Source organism: Amphiprion ocellaris, chromosome 16 (assembly GCF_022539595.1).
Source record: "Amphiprion ocellaris isolate individual 3 ecotype Okinawa chromosome 16, ASM2253959v1, whole genome shotgun sequence".
Classification (NCBI taxonomy): Eukaryota; Metazoa; Chordata; class Actinopteri; family Pomacentridae; genus Amphiprion; species Amphiprion ocellaris.
Window position 1 is genome coordinate 33,612,183 of NC_072781.1, and position 24,109 is coordinate 33,636,291.

Here is a 24,109-nt window from a genome sequence, read left to right on the forward strand (position 1 = left end):
GCACGTGGACATTCCTTCCATTCCTGCAGCTCTCAGCTGTCCTGCCGTCTGTCTGTCTGACGGGAACTCTGAGTGTTTCTGCCGGACGGACGAAGAAGCAGAAAGATTTCCGTCATGTTTTAACAAAATAGTCAAAAATAAATTAAATGCAGCAGCCAGAGTTCAACAGATGAACATAAAAATATTAAGAACAGATGTTTAAAATCATATTTCTGTGCAATCTGTTTCCACTTCCCATCAATCCAGAGTTTTACAAAGACAGCGTTTACCTCCCACCTCTCTCAGCATCTGTTTCAGTTAAATCAGGAGAATTAAACTCATCTTAGTCCAGGTTCCACATCCAGTCCAGTCTGATCTCCAGTAAAACCAGTAAAACCACAGCAGAATAACCTATAAATAAACACAACTCCTGATGGTTCCTTTGTTTTAGTGCAAAAATGTTCATATTTAAGGAATTGTCTTTTTACTAAACATCATGAACAACCTGAAATTTCTGAAGAAAAATAAATTCAGTTTCAACAACATTCAGCCTCAGTTCATCATTTCCACATTACAACTTCCAGATCAGAGTGTCTACAAAGGAACACAACATTTAGTCACCTGGAACTGAACCATAGAGGATTTACTGGAGGATCAAAATGACAGAAATCAGACAAAAAAGCCAAAAAACAACAAAAACAAGAAAAAATATTACAAAATTGACACACAAAATGCCCAAAAAACAATAGCAATAACAAGAGCGAGACACAAAACAACAAAGAAGTTGACAACAACAACAAACAAACAACAAAAGCAAGGCAAAGAGGAAACACAAAATGACAAAAACATGAGACAAACGACAAAAGTCAGACAAAAAACAACAAAAACAAAGCGAGAAATAAAATGAAGAATGAAAATGGAAATGGAGATCTAGCAGGTTAAAACAGACAAACTGTTGTTCTTTTGTGTATATTTGTGATTGTTTTGTGTGTCTGTGATTGTTTTGTGTCTCTTTGTGGTTGTTTTGTGTCTCTTTGTGGTCATTTTGTGTCTCTTTGCCTTTTTTTCTGTCCTTTTGTGATGGAAATTAACAAAAACTTTGGCCAACATCTTATTATAATAAAATCATTAATTAATTCAAGAATCTTAAAGAGACAATAAACTGGTGTAATTAAAGAGATATTTCAGTGCATTTATGGTCAGAATTAAACTGCAGATTTCTGTGATGACATCTGATTCATTTATTCTTTTTTTTTTAGTTTATGACTGATGAACGTTTTTAAATCTATCCGTTGAATATCCGACTGAAGAGAAACCTAACGTCATGTGCATGAAAAACAACCACACTGTTGACTACACACACACACACACACACACACACACACACACACACACACACACACACACACACACACACACACACACACACACACACAGACATACACATACACAGACACACAGCTGTCTGCTGTTGGGGGAGGAGGAGAAACTGGAGCTCAGAGTTCACATTCAGACTGATCCTCCGTCCAGTCAGTCAGTCAGTTTACTGCAGCTCAACCTTAACTCTACCAGTAACTAGTTTAACTCTACCAGTAACCAGTTTACCTCAACCAGTAACCAGTTTAACTCAACCAGCTCAGACCTGATAACTAACTCGTTACTCGTACGGTACTAGACCTGATGTTGTGGGTTTCTGGGCTGCTGCTGGAGATATGAAACTTCCTACAGTCCAGATCCTGCTGCTGTGGATCCTCTCTGCTGGATCTGGTGAGTTTGCCTCTGACTGGTTGGTTTGGTGACTGGTTGGTTTGATGACTGGTTGGTTTGGTGACTGGTTGGTTTGATGACTGGTTGGTTTGATGACTGGTTGGTTTGATGACTGGTTGGTTTGATGACTGGTTGGTTTGGTGACTGGTTGGTTTGATGACTGGTTGGTTTAGTGACTGTTTGGTTGTTGTAATAATAATAATAATAATAATAATAATAATAATAATAATAATAATAATAATAATAATAATAATAATAATAATAATAATAATAATAATAATAATAATAATAATAATAATAATAATACATTTTATTTATAAGTACCTTTCTTGACACCCAAGGTCACTATACAGGAAAAACAAATACAACAGAACAGATAAAAACCATACAAAAAGATAAAAAATATACATAAAGTTAAAAAACATTCACAAAGAAAGAGGCAGCTAGAGAGGATAAATAGTCCTGAACAGATGAGTTTTGAGTCTGGATTGGAAAAGAGGCAGAGAGTCAATATTTCGAAAGTGCGGTGGGAGTGAGTCCCAGAGTTTGGGAGCAGAGCAGCTGAAAGCCCTGCTCCCCATGGTGCTGAGGAGGATGAAGGCTCCTCGTGGTGCTGAGGAGGATGGAGGCTCCTCGTGGTGCTGAGGAGGATGGAGGCTCCTTGTGGTGCTGAGGAGGATGGAGGTTCTTAATGGTGCTGAGGAGGATGGAGGCTCCTCATAGTGCTGAGGAGGATGGAGGTTCCTCGTGGTGCTGAGGAGGATGGAGGTTCTTAATGGTGCTGAGGAGGATGGAGGCTCCTTGTGGTGCTGAGGAGGATGGAGGTTCTTAATGGTGCTGAGGAGGATGGAGGCTCCTCATAGTGCTGAGGAGGATGGAGGTTCCTCATGGTGCAGAGGAGGGTGGAGGCTCCTCATAGTGCTGAGGAGGATGGAGGCTCCTCGTGGTGCTGAGGAGGATGGAGGTTCTTAATGGTGCTGAGGAGGATGGAGGTTCCTCATGGTGCAGAGGAGGGTGGAGGCTCCTCATAGTGCTGAGGAGGGTGGAGGCTCCTCACCCTGAGTTTACTGGATAGGTAGAGCTGGGTTTACCGGATAGCTAGAACTGGGTTTACTGGATAGCTAGAACTGGGTTTACTGGATAGCTAGAACTGGGTTTACTGGATAGCTAGAACTGGGTTTACTGGATAGCTAGAACTGGGTTGACTGGATAGCTAGAACTGGGTTGACTGGATAGCTAGAACTGGGTTTACTGGATAGCTAGAACTGGGTTTACTGGATAGCTAGAACTGGGTTTACTGGATAGCTAGAACTGGGTTTACTGGATAGCTAGAACTGGGTTTACTGGATAGCTAGAACTGGGTTGACTGGATAGCTAGAACTGGGTTGACTGGATAGCTAGAACTGGGTTGACTGGATAGCTAGAACTGGGTTTACTGGATAGCTAGAGCTGGCGTTACTGGATAGCTTGAACTGGGTTTACTGGATAGCTAGAACTGGGCTTACTGGATAGGTAGAGGTGGGTGTCATTCATGTAACAATGAAAACGACTGTTGTATTAATGGAAGACATTGCCAAGGGGAAGTAGGTAGATGATAAAGAGAAGGGGCCCCAGGACAGAGCCCTGGGGGACACCTGAAGAGACGGGGGGAGGGCTGGGAACAGAAGGACTTGAGGTGGATGAACTGAGTGCAACCTGAGAGACATGAATGAAACCAGTCCAGTGGATCCAGTGATGCCATTGGAGGACAGTCTATTGAGGAGGATGGAGTGAGAGATTGTGTCAAAGGCTGCACTCAGATCAGTGAGAATGATGAGTAATCCAGAATCAGCTGCTAGGAGGAGATCGTTAGTGATTTTTATCAGAGCGTTTTCTACACTGTTGTGGAAACCAGACTGGAATAGTTCAGAGAGGCTATTGTTAGTTAGATGGAAATGGAGTTGAGAAGCAACGATTTTTTCAAGTATTTTGGAGATGAAGGGCAGATTAGAAATGGGGCGAAGGTTATTGAAACTGTTGGGATCTGAACCAGGTTTTTTGAGGATTAGGGAGACAGCTGCAGTTTTAAGAAGAGTGGGAAGAATTCCAGTGGAGAGTGAGGAGTGGATGATGGCAGTTATGAGGGGAAGCAGGAAAATGAGACAGGATTTGACCAGAATTGTTGGGAGGGGATCTAACTGACATGTAGAGGGCTTGGATTTATGGATTAAATCAGAGATTGTGGAAGGACCTGGAGTTGAAAAGAGGAGAATGGCTGATAATGCAGTAAAGGTTCAGAGGAGAAGAGATGTGATTGGTTAGGACTGAGATGGAGGTGGATATCTTGAATTTTCTGATTAAAAAATAGCAAAATGGAGTTACAGGTGTTGGTAAAGTAAAGATGGCGGGGAGGAGGGGAGTCTGGTGGATGGAGAATTTTATTTAGGAGTGAAAACAGTGATCTGGTGTTACCTTGGTTGGAGCGGATGAGACTGTGGTTGTGCTACTGGTTGGTTTGGTGACTGGTATTTAGATATTTAGATGTTCAGATATTTAGACGTTCAGATCCTCAGATCTTCAGATGTTTAGATAATCATATATTCAGATGTTCAGATATGTAGACCTTCAAATCCTCAAAGATCTTCAGATGTTCCTCCTGTCGTTCTCCATGCAGCTCTCTGGTTAACGACAGCTTGTCAGCATTTGTCCTTCAGGTAAAAAGAGCAGCTCAGCATGGTTTAGATTCCTCTGCGTTCATATTTAAGGAATTTACTGCAGCCATGTCCTGCTCATTTATATTTACCAGGAGGAGCTTCAAGGACACTTTCAGCTGGAGCAGCTCCAGCAGGACCTGCTTCATCTTCTCTTAAATAATAAGCAAACATCAGTTATCTTTACTTCATTTTATTAGAACAAATATTTTTCTTCCTCACAAAGTTTTAGAAAAAAAGTCTCTGAAGCCTCTAAAGCATCTTAAACCATCTGTTTTTTTTCTAACATTTATTGTGCTGCTGTGAAGACTCTGCAGAGTTAGTAATGCTAAAAATGTGTCAGTGCATATTTTTAATTTGCGCATTTTAGTTTTTTATCTTATATTTACTCTAACAAACATTTTCCTTCCACTAAGCCGTAGTGTCACATCGTCAGTCATCAGTCAGCTGCAGATTTTGATCCAATCTGAGTCATTTAAGATTTAATATTTACTGAAATCAAATCACATTCTGAGACCATTTCTCTTGATAAGAAACACTAATTGTTAGTTGTCTTTTTTTGTGTCATTTTCTGTCTTGTTTTTGTAACACTCTGGTTTAGTTATTTTGTGTTTTGGTTGTATTGCTTTTGTCATTTGAATTTCATTGTTGACATTTTGTGTCTCGTTTTTGTTGTTTTGTGTTTCATTCTTCTTGTTTTTGTTTCATTGCATCAATTTTTTTGTCATTTTGTGTCTCATTTATCAGATTTTTATCTTTTTTTGTGTAATTTTGGACTACCAACAGTTCATATTGGCAAGCAGAGAGCATTGTGGGAGTTTAGCTAACAGTGGGCACCATGACCAAGACTAATGTGGAGGTTAATGATCTTGTGTGTTAAACCAAGTTGTAATCAACTAGGACCACATTATAGTTTCCCAGTGACATAAAGCCAACTCCTGTTGTCGTCTATATCTTACGGCTGTGATTTTAAATTGCAGTTTTAGCACAGAGTACACACTGGATTAAGGTGGTTTAGTTTTAAACTCAGATTCCCATGTTAGTGGATTTTGCAATTGGTTATGTCGAGGTAAAAACTCAAATTTCACATCTCCTCCACTGACCTGAACAGGACAATTTCAAACTGGGAATAAAAATACATCTGACTACGGAGGACAGACTGATTCCTGTAACTCAGTGGAGTTTGTGGTTGAACAGAATTTTACTAGAAGTCGTCTAAACTCAAAAACACTGATAAAAACCGTCCTTCACACTTTAAAACAGAACTAAAGTCAGTTAAATGATTTTCGGACTCTTTTCTTTCTGCTCTGATGTGGAACTAGAACCGGTTCAGTAGAAGCTGATAAATAAAGCCGCAGACATTCACACGATGCAGTAATCAGAGAAAGCAGCTGTTCTGTCGTGATGTACTGGAAGCAACAACTGAAGTTTCTTCTCTGGAGGATTCAAACTCTCACAGCAGACAGACCGGCTCTCTCGGGCTTTTATTTTGAAGGTCTGCTCTCATGCTCTGTCACTTCACACTGGAAAAACAAAAGGAATTTTTTTTTTTAAAAAGGAAAGGAAAATGCTGCAAAACATAAAACACAAAGTTAGAGGTAGGTTTTCAGTCTGTTTTCTTTGACTAAATTTAGTCTCCATTTTTTAAAAGTATTGTCAAGCAAAGTCAGACAGCTTCACTGTCCTTTCACAGCAGATCTGTCCAAAAAAGGGTTGTTTTGCTGAATTTTACAGAAAATGACAAAAACAAGACATAAAACAACATTACAAGACAGAAAACTACAAACAAGACACAACGCAACAAAAACAAGAAATAAAACAACAAAAGCAAGACACAAAATGACTAAAACAAGACAACATGACAGAAACGAGACACAAAGCAACAAAACCAAGACACAAAACAACAAAAACGAGACACAAAATGACACAAAATGACAAAAACAAGACACAAAATAACAAAAACGAGACAAAATGACACAAACAAGACACAACATGACAGAAATGAGACACAAAAAACAAAAACAAGACACAAAATATAGTGGCTCAGACTACATCACATTTAGAAAACATTGTTAGCTACACAAATATTCATTGTCATAAAGGAATAAATAATATCTTTAAATTTAATTAAGTCTAAATTAACACCTTATTTTAGGCTTATTAATACTGGATTAAGGAGGTATTTTGAATTATTAGAGGTTCAATGAACATCATTCTACTTTAGTTGAAAAATAAAAGTCTATTAAGATGTACTTACCATTTTAAATAATGGCAGATATCTGTAAAATAATGTTTATTAGTTTTTTGTTTTAATACAGTAAATATAGTGTAATTTCACAGTCAAATGTTTTAAAAGAATACATTAATATTTGTAGAAATACAGAGTTTTGAAGTGGACATTAAAGTTTTTGCCTGTTTTTATACGATGAACGTGTAAATGAATGTTTTTTTTCTGTGATTTTGACTAAATGTTGTCTGTAGTTTAGCAAAACAGGGAAAACCTATGAAATAGCAGAAAAATGTTCAAATAATTACTGAAAAACTGCTTTAAAAATTGCATTTTTATCATGATATCATGAAACGTTTGCATGCAAATGTTTATGCCTGTTGTTTCTCAACTGGAACAAGTTTAAAGAGTGTTAAGAGTTGAAAGAGTTGAAAGAGTCTAAGGAGTCTAAAGAGTTTAAAGTCTAAAGATTTTAAAGAGTCTAAAGATTTTAAAGAGTTTAAAGAGTTGAAAGCGTCTAAAGAGTCTAAAGAGTTTAAAGAGTTTAAAGAGTTGAAAGCGTCTAAAGAGTCTAAAGAGTTTAAAGAGTTTAAAGAGTTGAAAGCGTCTAAAGAGTTTAAAGAGTTTAAAAAGTTTTTAAAAAGTTGAAAGAGTTGAAAGAGTTTAAAGAGTCTGAACAGTTTAAAGAGTGTAAAGAGTGTAAAGTTTAAAGACATTAAAGAGTCTAAAGAGTTTAAAGTCTTCAAAGAATTTAAAGAGTTTAAAGAGTGAAAAGATTTTAAAGTGTCTAAAGAGTCGCAGCTCAGGTTCATATCAACGGATAGCAGTGCTTTGATTGACAGCTCCAAGTGGTTCCTCGGTCCCGCCTCCTTTCTATTTGCGTCTGAGGCCACATCAGAACTCTAGAACCAGACCACAGCCAGAACCAGAACCAGAACCACAGCCAGAACCAGAACCAGAACCAAACCAGAACCAGAACCAGACCAGAACCAGAACCAGACCATAGCCAGAACCAGAACCAGAACCAGAACCAAACCAGAACCAGAACCAGAACCAGACCACAACCAGAACACAATCCTCATCTGAGAAACGTCCACAAAACCAATGAAAGGACGGTGGTGTGTTTTTCGTGTTTGTGTGTTTGTGGTGTGCGTGTGTGCATGTGAGTGTGTGTGTGCGGGTGTGTGTGTGTGTGTGTGTGTGTGTGTGTGTGTGTGTGCGTGTGTGTGTGTGTGTGTGTGTGTGTGTGTGTGTGTGTGTGTGTGTGTGTCCTCTGCTGCTGCTGGCGACATGAAACAGGATCTGAGCGTGCTCAGTTCAGGCCGAGGGCAGCTCAGCTCGCCAGCAGATTCCTGAAATAAGCTGCAGAGGATGTCGTGTGCTGGGTCATCGTATCCACGGCGACATGTGACGCAGGAAGAGTGTCGACTCACCGCCAAAATAAAGTCAACTGTGTTCTGACTGAATAAACACAGTGGACAATCTGAGCTTGTTTCATCGAAGATCCAAATCTGAAACTTTAAGAGCCAGAATTAGCAGACGATTATCAAATATTCACAAAATACAAGAGGGAAATTATTAAAAAGATAGAGAAAACATTTATTCAGAGCTTCATGATTTATTGTTGCACCATCAACATCCCAAAGTCAAGCAAACTAACTCAAAGACATCAGGATACAGATTTTATTAGCTGCTGAAAGAAAACTGGTTTTCCTTGATTGATCTACAAGAGAAGTCTGAGAAACTGAGTCTAGAGAGGGAGGTCACCAAGACTCCTATGACTCCTCTGAAGGAGTTCCAGCTTCAGAATGTTCATCCAACAACTGTTGTCTGTTCTTCACCAGTCAAAGCTTTATGGAGACAAAGAGAAAGACTCTGATGGAAAAAGCTCCAATTAAATCTGGACTAGAGTTCACCAGAAGACATGTGGAGACTCTGAAGACACCTGGAAGAAGGTTCTTTGGTCTGAGGAGACCAGGATGGAGCTTTATGTCCATCAGACTAGATGATATGATGGACACCAAACACTGAACATCATCACAAACACACCATCCCCACTGTGAAGCATGGTGGTGGCAGCATCATGATGTGAAGCACGGTGGAGGCAGCATCATGATATGAAGCATGGTGGTGGCAGCATCATGATTGAAGCACGGTGGTGGCAGCATCATAACATGAAGCACGGTGGTGGCAGCATCATGATTGAAGCATGGTGGTGGCAGCATCATGATTGAAGCATGGTGGTGGCAGCATCATGATTGAAGCATGGTGGTGGCAGCATCATGATGTGAAGCATGGTGGTGGCAGCATCATGATTGAAGCACGGTGGAGGCAGCATCATGATATGAAGTACGGTGGTGGCAGCATCATAACATGAAGCACGGTGGTGGCAGCATCATGATTGAAGCATGGTGGTGGCAGCATCATGATTGAAGCATGGTGGTGGCAGCATCATGATTGAAGCATGGTGGTGGCAGCATCATGATGTGAAGCATCGAGGTGGCAGCATCATGATGTGAAGCATCGAGGTGGCAGCATCATGATGTGAAGCACGGTGGTGGCAGCACAATAATATAAATGTTTATAAAACACAAAACGACTTTATTTTTTCACTGCTTCCATTTTGAAAGCGTTTTGTTGCTGATCTGTGATTCGCTGCAGCTGTTAAAGCAGAAACCAAAGGACAGAAATGTAATAAACTGATTGGTTGTTATTGGTATGACTCACAGACATGACATCATCTCCAGCAGCAGCTTTAAGCCCGTTAGCTGGAAACACCTTTTATAGGAGCAGGTGTTAAATGCAGGTTAACTGTTGTGACCTGCTGAAGCCGTTAGCTCAGATTAGCTTAGCACAGCTGATTAAACGGATCAGAAGCTTTTCACCGGTGGGGAATCTCAGCTCCACCGTCCTCCCTCCGATGATTCAGGTTTCACACAGCCGCCGAGTGAATCGCTGGAATCTGCAGCTGTGGTTTCAGCTTCAGTGGGAAAACATTCCGTCGTCACACAGCTCTGACGAAAGGAAGAACAGCAACAGCTCAAAGTTACATTTGGTCTGATAATATATGAAACTGAATCCTGTAAACTAAAACAGCCGACGGTCTGATGCTGGACGTTTGAAAATTTTTAGACTTTTATTGATATTATTCAGTAAATAAAGTCGATAAATAAAGTCTGGATGAATAAAATCTGGATAAATAAAGTCTGGATAAATAAAGTCTGGACGAATATAGTCTGAATGAATAAAGTCTGGATAAATAAAGTCTGGATGAATAAAGTCTGGATAAATAAAGTCTGGATGAATAAAGTCTGGATGAATAAATTCTGGATGAATAATGTCTGGATAAATAAAGTCTGGATGAATAAAGTCTGGACGAATATAGTCTGGATGAATAAAGTCTGGATGAATAAAGTCTGGATAAATAAAGTCTGGATGAATAAAGTCTGGATGAATAAAGTCTGGATAAATAAAGTCTGGATGAATAAAGTCTGGATGAATAAATTCTGGATGAATAATGTCTGGATAAATAAAGTCTGGATGAATAAAGTCTGGACGAATATAGTCTGGATGAATAAAGTCTGGATGAATAAAGTCTGGATAAATAAAGTCTGGATGAATAAAGTCTGGACGAATAAAGTCTGGATAAATAAAGTCTGGATGAATAAAGTCTGGATAAATAAAGTCTGGATAAATAAAGTCTGGATAAATAAAGTCTGGATAAATAAAGTCTGGATGAATAAAGTCTGGATAAATAAAGTCTGGATGAATAAAGTCTGGATAAATTAAGTCTGGATGAATAAAGTCTGGATAAATAAAGTCTGGATAAATAAAGTCTGGATGAATAAAGTCTGGATAAATAAAGTCTGGATGAATAAAGCCAGATTTAACTAAACCTGTTTGTGTTTCAGGTCTGGTGTTCTGCTCTGAAGATGAGACTCGGCTGGTGAAGACTCTTTTCACTGGATATAATAAAGTGGTTCGTCCGGTGAATCACTTCAGTGAAGCCGTCGTTGTGACGGTCGGACTGCAGCTCATCCAGCTCATCAGTGTGGTGAGAAGATCAGTAATTATTGATCAGAATTATCATTTATTTATGCATTAACAGCATTTCTATGTTCATTAAAGGTTATTTACATGGAAAAAAATAACTTTATATTTATATAATGATTAATGATGTGTATAAAATCATAAAAACTGTGTCTATTAATCCTTATAGTTGTTATACACTGATGAAAACATTCATTTAACATTTGGCTCTAAAAACTGCAGCAATTATAAAAGATGTTTCTCATTTAACAAACAATCTGTATAAAGTTACGGATTTCTGTTTCTGTTATATAGAAAAAGTATAAAAAATATTTGGAATTGTAAATTATAAGAAAATATAGAACAGCATTTATTTGTGTTATATAGAAAAAATATAAATGATATAATTATAAATTTCAAAAAAAAATATAGAACATATTTCTTCAGTTATATATAGAAAAATTATAAATTATATTTATAATCATAAATTGTTTTAAAAAATGATAGAACGCTTCTTTGTCTGTTATATAGAAAATGATAAATTATATTTATAATTACAAATTATAAAAACAATTACAGAACAACAGTTATTTTTCTGTAATATAGAAAAATTCTTAATTATATTTATAATTATAAAAAGCATAGAACACTTATTTTCTGTTATATAGAAAAATATAAATTATATAGATAATTATGAAAAAATAGAACCACACTTTTTTCTTTTCTGCTAATAAAACATATATTTACAACAATAAGCTTAAATTTATTCTTTCAATCCATTGAATAAGAAGGAAATATTTATGAAATCAAAAAAATAAATATATTTTTAGTGTTTTTATACCAAAAAAAAATTTTAAAAAGGAAAAATCCCAGAAAACTCCAGATTCCTCTTTGTCACTGACTATATTTAAAATACTTTATATTAAATATTTAACAGCGTCATCAATAAATCAGACAGGAAATGTCTGAGACATTATGATAAAATGTTAAGATTTGCAACTTTTAAGAACAAAATGCAGTAAAATAAATGTGAATTTTAGATGGTTTTTTTGCATTAATGTGAAAAAAATCTATTAAAAAATCTGTCTTTTTTAGTTTTGACACATTTTTATGGTTGTGATCCAACAAACACTAAACACTGAGATGAAACAGAACAAAAACATTGGTCTCTAGTTTCTAACTGTTCTCTGTTTCTCAGGATGAAGTGAACCAGATCGTGACCAGTAACGTTCGTCTCAGACAGGTGAGCAGGAATAAAAATGGTTCAGGTAGAAATAAATCTGGAGATCTGACCTCATATTTGTGTTGTGGTTTATATCTGTGGTTCTGCTCTGCATCGTGAATTTGAAGCTCAGATGGAGATAAAACTTCTAAAACCTGCTTAAATAAAGTGTTCCTCCTCAGCAATGGATCGACGTGAACCTGAAGTGGAATCCAGACGAGTATGGAGGAATCAGGAAGATCAGAGTCCCATCGACGGACATCTGGAAACCTGATCTGGTGCTTTATAACAAGTAAGAATGGATCCTGTAGTCCAGACACTGAGGAACATCTGTAGGAACATCTGCAAGAAAAATCTGTAGGAACATCTGTAGGAACATCTGTAGGAACAACTACAGGAACATCTGCAAGAAAAATCTGTAGGAACATCTGTAGGAACATCTGTAGGAACATCTGTAGAAACAACTACAGGAACATCTGTAGGAACATCTGTAGAAACAACTACAGAAACATCTGCAGGAACATCTGTAGAAACATCTATAGGAACATCTGTCTTTTAAATTTTGACATTAATTATCAGAAAATTGCCATTTTGTGTTTCTGGTACGAAGTCGCAGAACATTTGCATCTATTTTCTGGTTCTGTCCGTTTATTTTTCTGTATATCTCTTCTCCTGTTCAGCGCCGACGGAGACTTCGCCATCATCCATGAAACCAAAGTTCTGCTGGAGCACACCGGGATGATCACCTGGAACCCTCCGGCCATCTTCAAGAGCTACTGCGAGATCATCGTCCTCCACTTCCCCTTCGACCTGCAGAACTGCAGCATGAAACTGGGAACGTGGACGTATGATGGTCTGCTGGTGGTCATCAACCCTGTCAGTGGAAAGTTCAACCACAAATGTTCTACGAGAGTTTAAACTGACGGAAATGTTCTACGAGAGTTTAAACTGACTGACAGAAATGTTCTACGAGGGTTTAAACTGACGGAAATGTTCTACGAGAGTTTAAACTGACTGACAGAAATGTTCTACGAGGGTTTAAACTGACGGAAATGTTCTACGAGAGTTTAAACTGACTGACAGAAATGTTCTACGAGGGTTTAAACTGACGGAAATGTTCTACGAGAGTTTAAACTGACTGACAGAAATGTTCTACGAGGGTTTAAACTGACTTGAAACTGGACCAGAATGACTCAGATCCCTTTAAAGGACAAAAATGACTCAAAAACTGTATAAAAGGACAAAAAAATAACAAACCCAAATGACAAATTGGTTTAGGCTGGTTTTTAAAGGTTTTGGACACATTTTAGACTGGTTTTTAGACTGGGTTTTGGACTTTATAATAGTTTGATTTTGAAGTGGTTTGAACTAAATTTAGACTGGTTTTAGATTGGTTTTATGCTGGTTTTTGGACTGATTTTGGATCAGGTTCAGGCTGGTCTTTGAACGTATATCAGACTGGTTTTGGACTGATTGTCCACCTGGTTTTGGATTAGTTTTTGGACTTGTTTTGGACTGGTTTTAGGCCTGGCTTAGGGATGGTTTTAAGGTGATATTAGGCTGGGCCAGTGTTTGGACCTGTTTTAGACTGGTCTGGTTTTGGACTTGCTTCTGTACTGGGCTTTGGACTGTTTCTGGACTTGTTATTGGACTGGGTTTAGGCTAGAGTTTTGACCCATTTTAGACTGGTTTTAGACTGGATTTGTAAATGGCTTTGGACTGGGTTTTTGAGTGGTTTTGGGCTGTGTTTTCCACCTGGTTTTGGACTGATTTCGGACCTAATTTTAAGTTTGTTTTTTTTTTCTTTTTTAAATATTTTTTTGGACCTGATTTGGACCTGGTTTTCCACCTGATTTTGGACTGGTCTTCGGCTGGTTTAAGACAGGTTTTGGACTGGTATTGGACTGGGTTCAGGTAGTTTTTAACTGGTTTGGACAGGGTTTTTTTGAGTGGTTTTGGGCTGGGTTTTCCACCTGGTTTTGGACTAGATTTTGGACTGTATTTGTACCAGTTCTGGACTGGTTTGAACTCATTTTTAGATTTGTTTTAAGCTGCTTTGTGCTCAAAAACCTTTAGAGCAGATTTGGCCAAGTTGGAGCCAGAACAACAGAAAAGTAGATTTTCAGTTTTCTCTCTCAGACAGTAAAGAACCATTTCACTGCTGTGTTTGAGTTTAAGTTCAGGTTGTACGTTTATACTTGTCTTCAGTTTGTCTAAATGTCTGTGTACCTTTAAGTTAGTATTTTAGTTCAGGTTGTACGTCTCTACCATCTTTGAGGTTTGTTGAGTATCTTTGAGGTTTGTTGAATGTCTTTGAGGTTTGTTGAGTGTCTGTGGATCTTTATGTTGGTGTTGTTCCAGGACAGCGACCGTCCGGACCTCAGTAACTTCATGGAGTCCGGTGAGTGGGTTCTAAAGGACTACCGGAGCTGGAAGCACTGGGTCTACTATACGTGCTGCCCCGACACGCCCTACCTGGACATCACCTACCACTTCCTGATGTTGAGGCTGCCACTCTACTTCATCGTCAACGTCATCATCCCCTGCATGCTGTTCTCCTTCCTGACCGGACTCGTCTTCTACCTGCCCACCGACTCCGGTAGCTAAAAGATGTTATTTACACCTTAGTTTAGATTTATAGCGGTACAAAGCTGTTATTTGACAACATTTGACCATAAAATCAGACTATATTTACTGTATTTAAATCAGCTAGAAACACCACTATTTTATAGACATTTGTTTGTTGGAAAAATTCTCTATATTAATGTTTTAAAAAGGGTAAATCTTTTAACTGTTTGTTTTATGCAGATGTTTCCTGTTTTGTTAAATTACAGATATTGTCATCAAAATATTAATAATTAATATCCACATCAAAAATCACTATTTTTACCAACACAGATTAATTTTTTTTACATTTCACATAAAATTTCATTATTTTTTTTACTGTAATTGAATCAGCAAAAAACATGATTTTTTTCTATATATTTGCTATTAATTAACAGAAAATTTGTAAAATGGTAAATAAACATTTTTTTTTTTAATTATCAGATTTTGCCGGTTTGGTTAAATAACTAAAATATAGATAAGATGTAATAAAATCTGATTTTCTAAAACTAATTTTATTTACATGCTGATTGTTAACCATTAAAATAAAAAAGAGGGGGGGGGGGAAACAGGCTAAAGCTGTGAATAATATCCACAACAAAAAATCTAAATATCAGCAAAAATCAGCATGATTTTATCGATATTTGTTTGTAGGAAAAATTCACCACCATAATTTTTGAAAAATAGAAAATTTTTTAGTTTTTTTTTAACAGTTTTTTCTGTTTTGTTTAATTACAGGTAATATCATTAAAATATTAATAACTAATATCCACATCAAAAATCACTATTTTTAGATTGTACTGTAAAATTACCCTTTTTTTACTGTAATTTAATCAGTAAAATAAAGAATTATTTAACAAATATTTGTCATTATTTAAAATGAAAAAATTATTTAGATCAAGTATATTTTAATCTATAAATAAATAATATTAATCTGTATATCTTTTTATTTCTTACTGTTAAAACCCGGCACCTCCCACCAAAAATCAGGTAACCCCACAGTGAAGGACCCACAATCCTCAGTACCACTCAGCTCAAGGCCTGATTCTGCCTCTCTAGTACACTGTCTGGGTAGCTGCACCCCCACCAGGAAAACACTCTACAACACAGTGAGAAGCTGTTACCACAGGTTCAGGTGGACCATCAGCCCACACACGGCTACCAGCCAAGTCATTCCCCAGAATAACCTGCACCCCCTGGACTGGTAGAGCCGGTCGCACCCCCATGGTCACCTCACCCTGAACCAACCCACAGTCCAACCTCAGTTTATGGGCTGGAACAGGCAGCACATCCAAATCCATTCCCTTCATCAGAACCTTATCACCAGTAGCAGTGAACTGAGATAACGGCAGCACAGAACTCACAATATATGAGCGGCTCGCTCCAGTATGTCTCAGGATTTTAACTGGTACTTTACCATCAGTACCTACCAGTGACACGTAGCCATCAGACACAAAAGCTGAGAAACCAGACTGTAACCTCCCATGGACCACTGCAGATTCCCCCTTAAATCTGGGAGAACAGACACCTGGAGAGAGAGAACACCCGGAGAGAGAGAACATCTGGAGAGAGAGAGAACACCTGGAGAGAGAGAACACCTGGAGAGAGAGAACATCTGGTGAGAGAGAACATCTGGTGAGAGAGAACACCTGGAGAGAGAGAGAACACCTGGAGAGAGAGAGAACACCTGGAGAGAGAACATCTGGAGAGAGAACATCTGGAGAGAGAGAGAACACCTGGAGAGAGAGAACACCTGGAGAGAGAGAACACCTGGAGAGAGAGAGAACACCTGGAAAGAGAACATCTGGAGAGAGAACACCTGGAGAGAGAGAGAATATCTGGAGAGAGAGAGAACATCTGGAGAGAGAGAACACCTGGAGAGAGAGAACATCTGGAGAGAGAGAACATCTGGAGAGAGAACATCTGGAGAGAGAGAACATCTGGTGAGAGAGAACACCTGGAGAGAGAGAACACCTGGAGAGAGAGAGCACCTGGAGAGAGAGAGAACACCTGGAGAGAGAGAACATCTGGAGAGAGAGAGAACACCTGGAGAGAGAGAACACCTGGAGAGAGAGAGAGAACACCTGGAGAGAGAGAGAACACAAGGAGAGAGAGAGAACACCTGGAGAGAGAGAACACCTGGAGAGAGAGAGAGAACATCTGGAGAGAGAGAACACCTGGAGAGAGAGAGAGAACATCTGGAGAGAGAGAGAGAACACCTGGAGAGAGAGAGAACACAAGGAGAGAGAGAGAACACCTGGAGAGAGAGAACACCTGGAGAGAGAGAACACCTGGAGAGAGAGAGAGAACACCTGGAGAGAGAGAACACCTGGAGAGAGAGAGAGAACATCTGGAGAGAGAGAGAGAACACCTGGAGAGAGAGAGAGAACACCTGGAGAGAGAGAGAGAACACCTGGAGAGAGAGAGAACACAAGGAGAGAGAGAGAACACCTGGAGAGAGAGAACACCTGGAGAGAGAGAGAGAACATCTGGAGAGAGAGAGAGAACACCAGTTAACCTCCTGCCAGGAGCAGCGAGCGCCACAGGCTCCACCTTCAGAACAACCTTTTACTGGACATTCAGCTTCACTCCGAAGCCTAACAGGGACAGAACCACAGCAACTTACCACCACGGTGCCGCTACTGAAACACACACACACCGGCATCACAGCCTGACGACAACTTCCTCTGAGCACTAACAGAACTCCAACAGCTGTCTACTCACCATACACGTGTCTCCGAACACCCAGAACGCGCTGTTCCTCCTAAACGGAATGAATGAACAACGGAATGAATGAACAGGCCACACAGCGTCACTCCCGACACTACAAAGCACCAGAGTCATTCACAAAAACCACAGTCTCCGCCCACAAGGGTTCTCACACAGACCAGCTGCCGCTGTTTACACCGGTTGGACTGTTTGGACGAGCCACCGTTTGTTACAACCCGGCTCCTCAGTTGTAGCAAAGACACGGAGACAACCACTGTAGGGTGAAAAACAAATGTTTATTGCCTAATCCAAAAGCAGTCCACACTGCCGTCAAGGCCCAAACGCCACAAAAAGCCACGCATGAGGCTGGAGCTCCCAGACACCAGCTTCTGTCAGCGAACCCCGTCTAGACTGGAGAGGAGAGCAGTTAAATGCAGCACTGATTGCAGGTGTGGCTCAGTCAGGTGACGACCCTCCTGGTCAGAACACCTGGTGTCGTCACACTTACTGTCTTTAAATCATTTTCTATGTATTTGCTGTTAATTAAGATATAAAATGTAAATAAAACATTTTTAAATCAAATTTTGCCAATTTGGTTAAATAACTAAATTATGAATGAATGAATGAATGAATGGTTTCATTTCGGTTACAAAATTATAGTACAAAAACTTCATTTTATGCGTTCAAAAAATATATCATACATTTTTGCAAGAATTCCCCCCCCCCAAAAAAAAGAAAGAGGATCAAAAAGAAAGGAGAAAAAAACAAAAAAAAAAACAGACAAAACAAAAACCCAAAATAATCAAACAAAAAATATACATATATATACAATAACATATATTCACATATCTATACATGTACACATACATACATATACACACACACATATATACATATATATATATATATACATACATATACACATACACATATTCTTCCCTTTCCCACCACCTTCTACTCCCCCCCTCCCCTTTTCTTTTTACGAGTTCTGTAACCGAAACAAGGAATAGGCAGAAGCCAAGGCTTATTTTGCCTATCCTGTACAATCCATAGTATCCCCCAGCATATCAGTAATACATGAAATAAATGACAAGAAGAAAAAAACAAAACAAGACTTTACTCTAAATTGTTCTTCTTATCATTTCACGTCAGTCATTTTACATTGTAATCCTGGATTATTTTGCCTTTCAGTGCTTTTTTGAAACTCACCAAAGATCTACACAGTTTCAACTCATCACTAAGTCCATTCCATAAAATAACCCCCAAATGTGAAACACATCTGTATTTAACATTAGTTCTTATATGACCTCTTTCAAAGATACCCTGTCCTCTTAAATTATAATTTTTTTCTCTTAATTTAAAAAATTGTTGAATACAGGTAGGAAGCCTTTTATTCTTTACACGAAATAATATTTCTAATGTTCTTAAATATACAATATCTAAAAATTTCAAGGTGCAAGATTCTATAAATAGTTTATTAGTAGTTTCACAGTAGGAAGCTTTATTTATTATTCTAATAACTCTTTTCTGGAGTTTAATTATAGGGTCTATATATGTTCTATATGTATTTCCCCAAACCTCAACACAATATGTCATATATGGCATTATAAGTGAGAAATACAAAATACGCAGACCTTTCTTCTTCAAAAAATCCCTAGTTTCATAAATAATACCAATACTTTTAGATAATTTATGTTTTATATATTCTATATGTGGCTTCCAACTGAGTTTACAATCTAAAATTACTCCCAAGAATTTAGTTTCATATACTCTTTCAATTTTAACTCCATTTAGCATTAATTGAGTTTCACAATTAGCCCTAACACCACCAAATACCATAAATTTGGTTTTATTTTCGTTTAATGATAACTTATTGATATTAAACCATTCCGTTAACCTGATCAACTCTTTTTCTACTGTTGTCAACAATTCCTTAATGTCTGGTCCTGAACTAACTAAATTTGTATCATCTGCAAATATTACATTTGATGATTTTACTACAATTACAGATAATATGTAGTAAAATCACAGAATTATCCATCCATCCATCCATCCATCCATCCATCCATCCATCCATTATCTATACACCACTTAATCCTCACTAGGGTCATGGGGGGGCTGGAGCCTATCCCAGCTGACTCAGGTGAAGGCAGGGGACACCCTAGACAGGTCACCAGTCTGTCACAGGGCTACATACAGAGACAAACAATCACTCTCACATTCACACCTACGGGCAATTTAGAATGATCAATTAACCTCAGCATATTTTTGGACTGTGGGAGGAAGCCGGAGTACCCGGAGAAAACCCACGCATGCACAGGGAGAACATGCAAACTCCATGCAGAAAGATCCCGGGAAAGCCGGGACGCGAACCAGGGATCTTCTAGCTGCAAGGTGAAAGTGCTAACCACTACACCACTGTGCAGCCCTAATCACAGAATTATTATTTTTTAATTTACATGCTGATTGTTAACTATAAAAAATGGAAATAAAATAAAAAACAGGCCAAAACTGTCAATAATGTCAATATAAAAAATCTGTTTTTTCTAGTCATTTGTTGGTTTACAACATTTGACCAAGAAATTATACTTGTTACTGAAATTAAATCAGCAAAAATATTATTATATGTGTCCAGGTGAGAAGATGACCCTGTCCATCTCCGTCCTGCTGTCCCTCACCGTCTTCCTGCTGGTCATCGTGGAGCTCATCCCCTCCACCTCCAGCGCTGTGCCCCTCATAGGGAAGTACATGCTCTTCACCATGGTCTTCGTCATCGCCTCCATCATCATCACCGTCATCGTCATCAACACCCACCACCGCTCGCCCAGCACCCACACCATGCCGGCCTGGATACGCAAGGTTCACCTTCTTCCTTAACCTGCACGCTTCTGCTGCCGTTTCAGAGGAGCTTAACCAGAACCTCCTCCATCCTTCCTCCCAGGTCTTCATCGAGACCATCCCCAACATGATGTTCTTCTCCACCATGAAGCGTCCCAGCCAGGAGATCCGCCAGAAGAAGCTTTACCCCACCGACATGGACATCTCCGACATCTCAGGCAAGACACCAACAGAACGTCTCATTATTCACTCTGTCTGTATGTTCCACCATCAGCTGTAGAAAGATGTCTCACCATGCTGACTGTATCTCCAACAACAGGAATTATATTAAAAATTACCTTTAAAAATGCCCAGTATTAGCTAAAAATTGACAAAAATAACTCATTTGTCTGATACGAGCTAAAAATTGTCCAAAATGGGTTCAAATTTGTCAAAATAACTCAAAATTTGTATGTATGACCTAAAAATCATCCAAAATGACTCAAAGCGTGTCTGATACAACCAAAAAAAAAGTCTAAAATGAGCTAAAATTGTTCAAAATGACTCAAAACTTGTCTGATACGAGCTAAAAATTGTCCAAGATGATTTATAATTTGTCTAAAATGGGTCCAAGCTGCCTCAGATGTTAAACTCTGAACTAATGTCTCTTCGTTCTGTAGATGTTTTTCTATCTCTCCAGATGTTTCCTCTCTACTCTACACATCATCAGTAGAAAGATGTTTCACCATGCTGAATGTACCTCCAGCAACTTCTCCTCTGTTCACTGTTTCTGAGCCATACTGCATTTATTCGATTGGAAACACTGCCTGCAGTTCAATCTGCAACACTAAATGCTCCAGTTCCTCCTGAATCTGATCTTCAGTGGTCCTGGTTCCTCCTCAGGTAACCCAACACCGACCAGTGTCACCTATCAGTCTCCCATAGCCAAGAACCCAGACGTTCGCAGCGCCATCGAAGGAGTCAAGTACATCGCTGAGACCATGAAGTCCGACGAGGAATCCAACAACGTAAGGAGATGAAACATACAAAACACGAGCAGTGCAGGTTTCCAGATGAGTTTAACAGCTGCTGTTTGTGCGGTTGGCAACGAAATATCTCATCAAACTGACAAAATCACCACCTGAACTTCTTCTTCGTCTTGTTTTGGTGCACCAGTGTCCAGATTTTAAAAGCTGTGGGGTATCCGTATCCAGGTTGTTGACATGTTGCTGCATTGTTTTCCAGCTTTTGACATTTTGTGGGTATGTTTCCAGGTTTTGGATGTTTTGATGCACCAATAATCAGATTTTTTTGACATTTTGGGGTGTCATTATCCAGGTTGTTGATGTTTGAGCACCAGGATCCAGAGTTTTTGATGTTTTGTTGCGTCAGTTTCTAGGTTTTTGATGAAATGGACATAATTTTTCTACATTTTTGATGCTTTCGAATGTTAGTATCCAGGATGCTGATTTTGTAGGGCATCGGTATTCAGGTTTCTGATATTTTGTAGAATTACTACCCAGGTTTTTGATGTTTTGGTGCTTCTATTTTTGGGTTTGTGATGTTTTAGGACATCAATAACTAGGTTGTTGATGTTTGGGGGCATCAGTATCCAGGTTTTTGGCATCTTGGTTCATTAATATCCAGTTTTTTAAAGTTTCGAGGCATTCACTCATAAGTTTTGGATGTTTTGGTGCACTAGTTCCTAGATTGGTTAATATCCAGGGTTTTGATATTTTAAGGTGTCAGCATGAAGTTTTTGAAGTTTTGAGCACCAGGATCCAGGTTTCTGATGGTTTGCGGCATTGGTTTCTAGGTTTTTGACAAAATGGATGTAGTTTTTCCATGTTTTTGACGTTTTCAGATGTCAGTATCCAGGATGTTGATTTTGGGCATCGGTATTCAGGTTTTTGAAGTTTTGGTGCCTCAGTATCCAGGTTAAATATTCACGGTTTTGACATTTTAGGGTCTAAATATCCAAATATATATACTTAAATACAGAAGTTTTTGATGTTGTAGGGCATCAGTTTGCAGCCAGAAATATCTGCAGAGAGGAAAAAGCACAAACTACAGGAGCTTTAAGCAATAAAAGGATAATATCACACCTGCTGTTATTGCTGTCAGCAGTAGGTCATTAAATATTGCCCAACTCATCTCGTCTCGTCTCGTTCCAGGCGGCGGAGGAGTGGAAGTTCGTTGCCATGGTGTTGGACCACATCCTTCTCTGTGTTTTTATGGCCGTTTGCATCATCGGGACCGTCGCCGTCTTCGCTGGGAGACTCATCGAGCTCAACATGCTGTAAACCGTGAAGGATGGATCAGAGAAAAGTGTTTTTCAGTGGACTGGTTCAGGTTTGTTGTCTCAGACAGACAGACAAAGGCTGAGCTGATGTTTAAAAGATGGAGAGTGCTTTCAGTCGTGTCGCCTCCGAGTTTGTCGTTTTGTGTTCTTGCTGAAATGGCAGTAAAAGAAAAGTGGAGGCGTCTCAGACACCGTGAGGTACGAGTCATACTTGAAGCTATTCTTGTCACAAACACTTTTTCTATTGTTTGTTGTTTTTGTACAGTTTGTGAAGCTGCAGTCGCTCTGCTGAGCTTCTTTTCTGACTGAGGATTGTGTTCTGTCGTTTTTTGGCAGCTTGAGTTGAGGTTTGGGTCACAGATTCTCTAAATGTTGAATGTTGTCTGTCTCTGAGTGCAGGCGAGATATTTTCCTGTCAGGAAGTTTGATTGATTGGTTTCGCCTGACGCTCATCAGACGTTTTATTTCAAGTCTTTTCTACTTCAGATATGATTCATGGGAGAGTTGCAGGATTAGCTTTGATTGATTTCCAACCACAGTGAAGGTTTGAACTGATCTGAAAACATCTAGTCTGTGGAGTTACTGCTGGATGTTGAAGTAATGAAGCTGCTTAGAGTTTAACAGTGAAGACGCCCCGATGTAATATCAGTTAAAGTCTGAATGATTGCAGATTTACAGGAAATCTTCAGATATCATGCTGGAACATTCCTCTTCTTCATCTGGTCAGCCAGGATTCTGTTCATCTTCAGACCTTCATGCTGCATCTGGAAATGTCTTCAACATACAGCCTCATATCATCATACTTCCACCTCCACGCTTCACTCTCAGGACTATGCATCCACTGTGGTAGTCCTGGTCAGGTTCTCACCAAACATCTGGACTCCATCTGAGCCCAACTCATTTATCTTTCTTTATCGTTTCAACGAGCTGAAGGCAGCGTAATTTATTTTGCAGCTTCCTTGAATAAAGACTTTTAATTCAGTGTAATGATGCAGTAAACTTATTCTGCTGTGATCATTTCTTGTTTTATATTTGCAGTTGTGTAGTTGTGGAACAGTGAAAAATAAAACTCATATCAACACATTGACTGTGGTAGTCCTGGTTAGGTTCTCACCAAACATCTGGACTCCATCTGAGCCCAACTCATTTATCTTGGTCCAAAAATTTCTAGATTGTGAAAGTCTGTGGAGTCATTTTAGGAGCTCTGATTAGTGGTACTATGACTCCTTCTACACCTCCTGATTTGTGGTACTGACTCCTTCTACACTTCCTGATTAGTGGTACTATGACTGGTTGGAATCACAGGTTTTCTTACATCTGTTGTGTACTTTTTGTGTGTTGACTGTTTTCCAGCAGTAACTCTGCAGTGCAGCTGTAATTGTGCAAATCAGACTAAATATTTCAGCTGCTGTGTTGCCGTTTCAACGAGCTGAAGGCAGCGTAATTTATTTTGCAGCTTCCTTGAATAAAGACTTTTAATTCAGTGTAATGATGCAGTAAACTCATTCTGCTGTGATCATTTCTTGTTTTATATTTGCAGTTGTGTAGTTGTGGAACAGTGAAAAATAAAACTCATATCAACACATTGACTTTGGGCCTTTTGAGTTTTTAAAGTGAGGTTTTTATCCACAAATCAGACTGTACTAACAGGTTATATCCCAAAACCTGTTCTCGATGTTGTTTAAATACGTGTCTCATTGGGGGATCCTTCAAAAGATTCTCTACCAAAGCAAAAAAACTGATCTAAGCTCTGATTAGTAAAA

The 24,109-nt window shown here is 38.9% G+C and overlaps 1 protein-coding gene across 1 annotated transcript; it reads left to right on the top strand.

Moving 5' to 3' along the window:
* Positions 1-1,483: 1,483 nt before the first annotated feature.
* On the top strand, positions 1,484-23,935 carry chrna1 (cholinergic receptor, nicotinic, alpha 1 (muscle)). Its single transcript, XM_023290256.3, has 10 exons — positions 1,484-1,746; positions 10,575-10,717; positions 11,891-11,935; positions 12,097-12,206; positions 12,595-12,790; positions 14,276-14,513; positions 19,863-20,086; positions 20,169-20,283; positions 20,948-21,072; positions 22,219-23,935. The coding sequence occupies exons 1-10, from the start codon at positions 1,692-1,694 to the stop codon at positions 22,345-22,347; spliced, it is 1,380 nt and encodes a 459-aa protein (XP_023146024.1). The 5' UTR covers positions 1,484-1,691; the 3' UTR covers positions 22,348-23,935.
* Positions 23,936-24,109: the final 174 nt, after the last annotated feature.

What these genes read in the sequence shown, in the direction of transcription:
- chrna1 (XM_023290256.3), top strand. Translation starts at nt 1,692, where the DNA reads ATGAAACTTCCTACAGTCCAGATCCTGCTGCTGTGGATCCTCTCTGCT. An exon ending in GATCTGGTGCTTTATAACAA is followed by an intron (nt 12,207 to 12,594) that starts GTAAGAATGGAT and finishes TCTCCTGTTCAG; the next exon opens with CGCCGACGGAGACTTCGCCA. An exon ending in GGACATCTCCGACATCTCAG is followed by an intron (nt 20,284 to 20,947) that starts GCAAGACACCAA and finishes GTTCCTCCTCAG; the next exon opens with GTAACCCAACACCGACCAGT.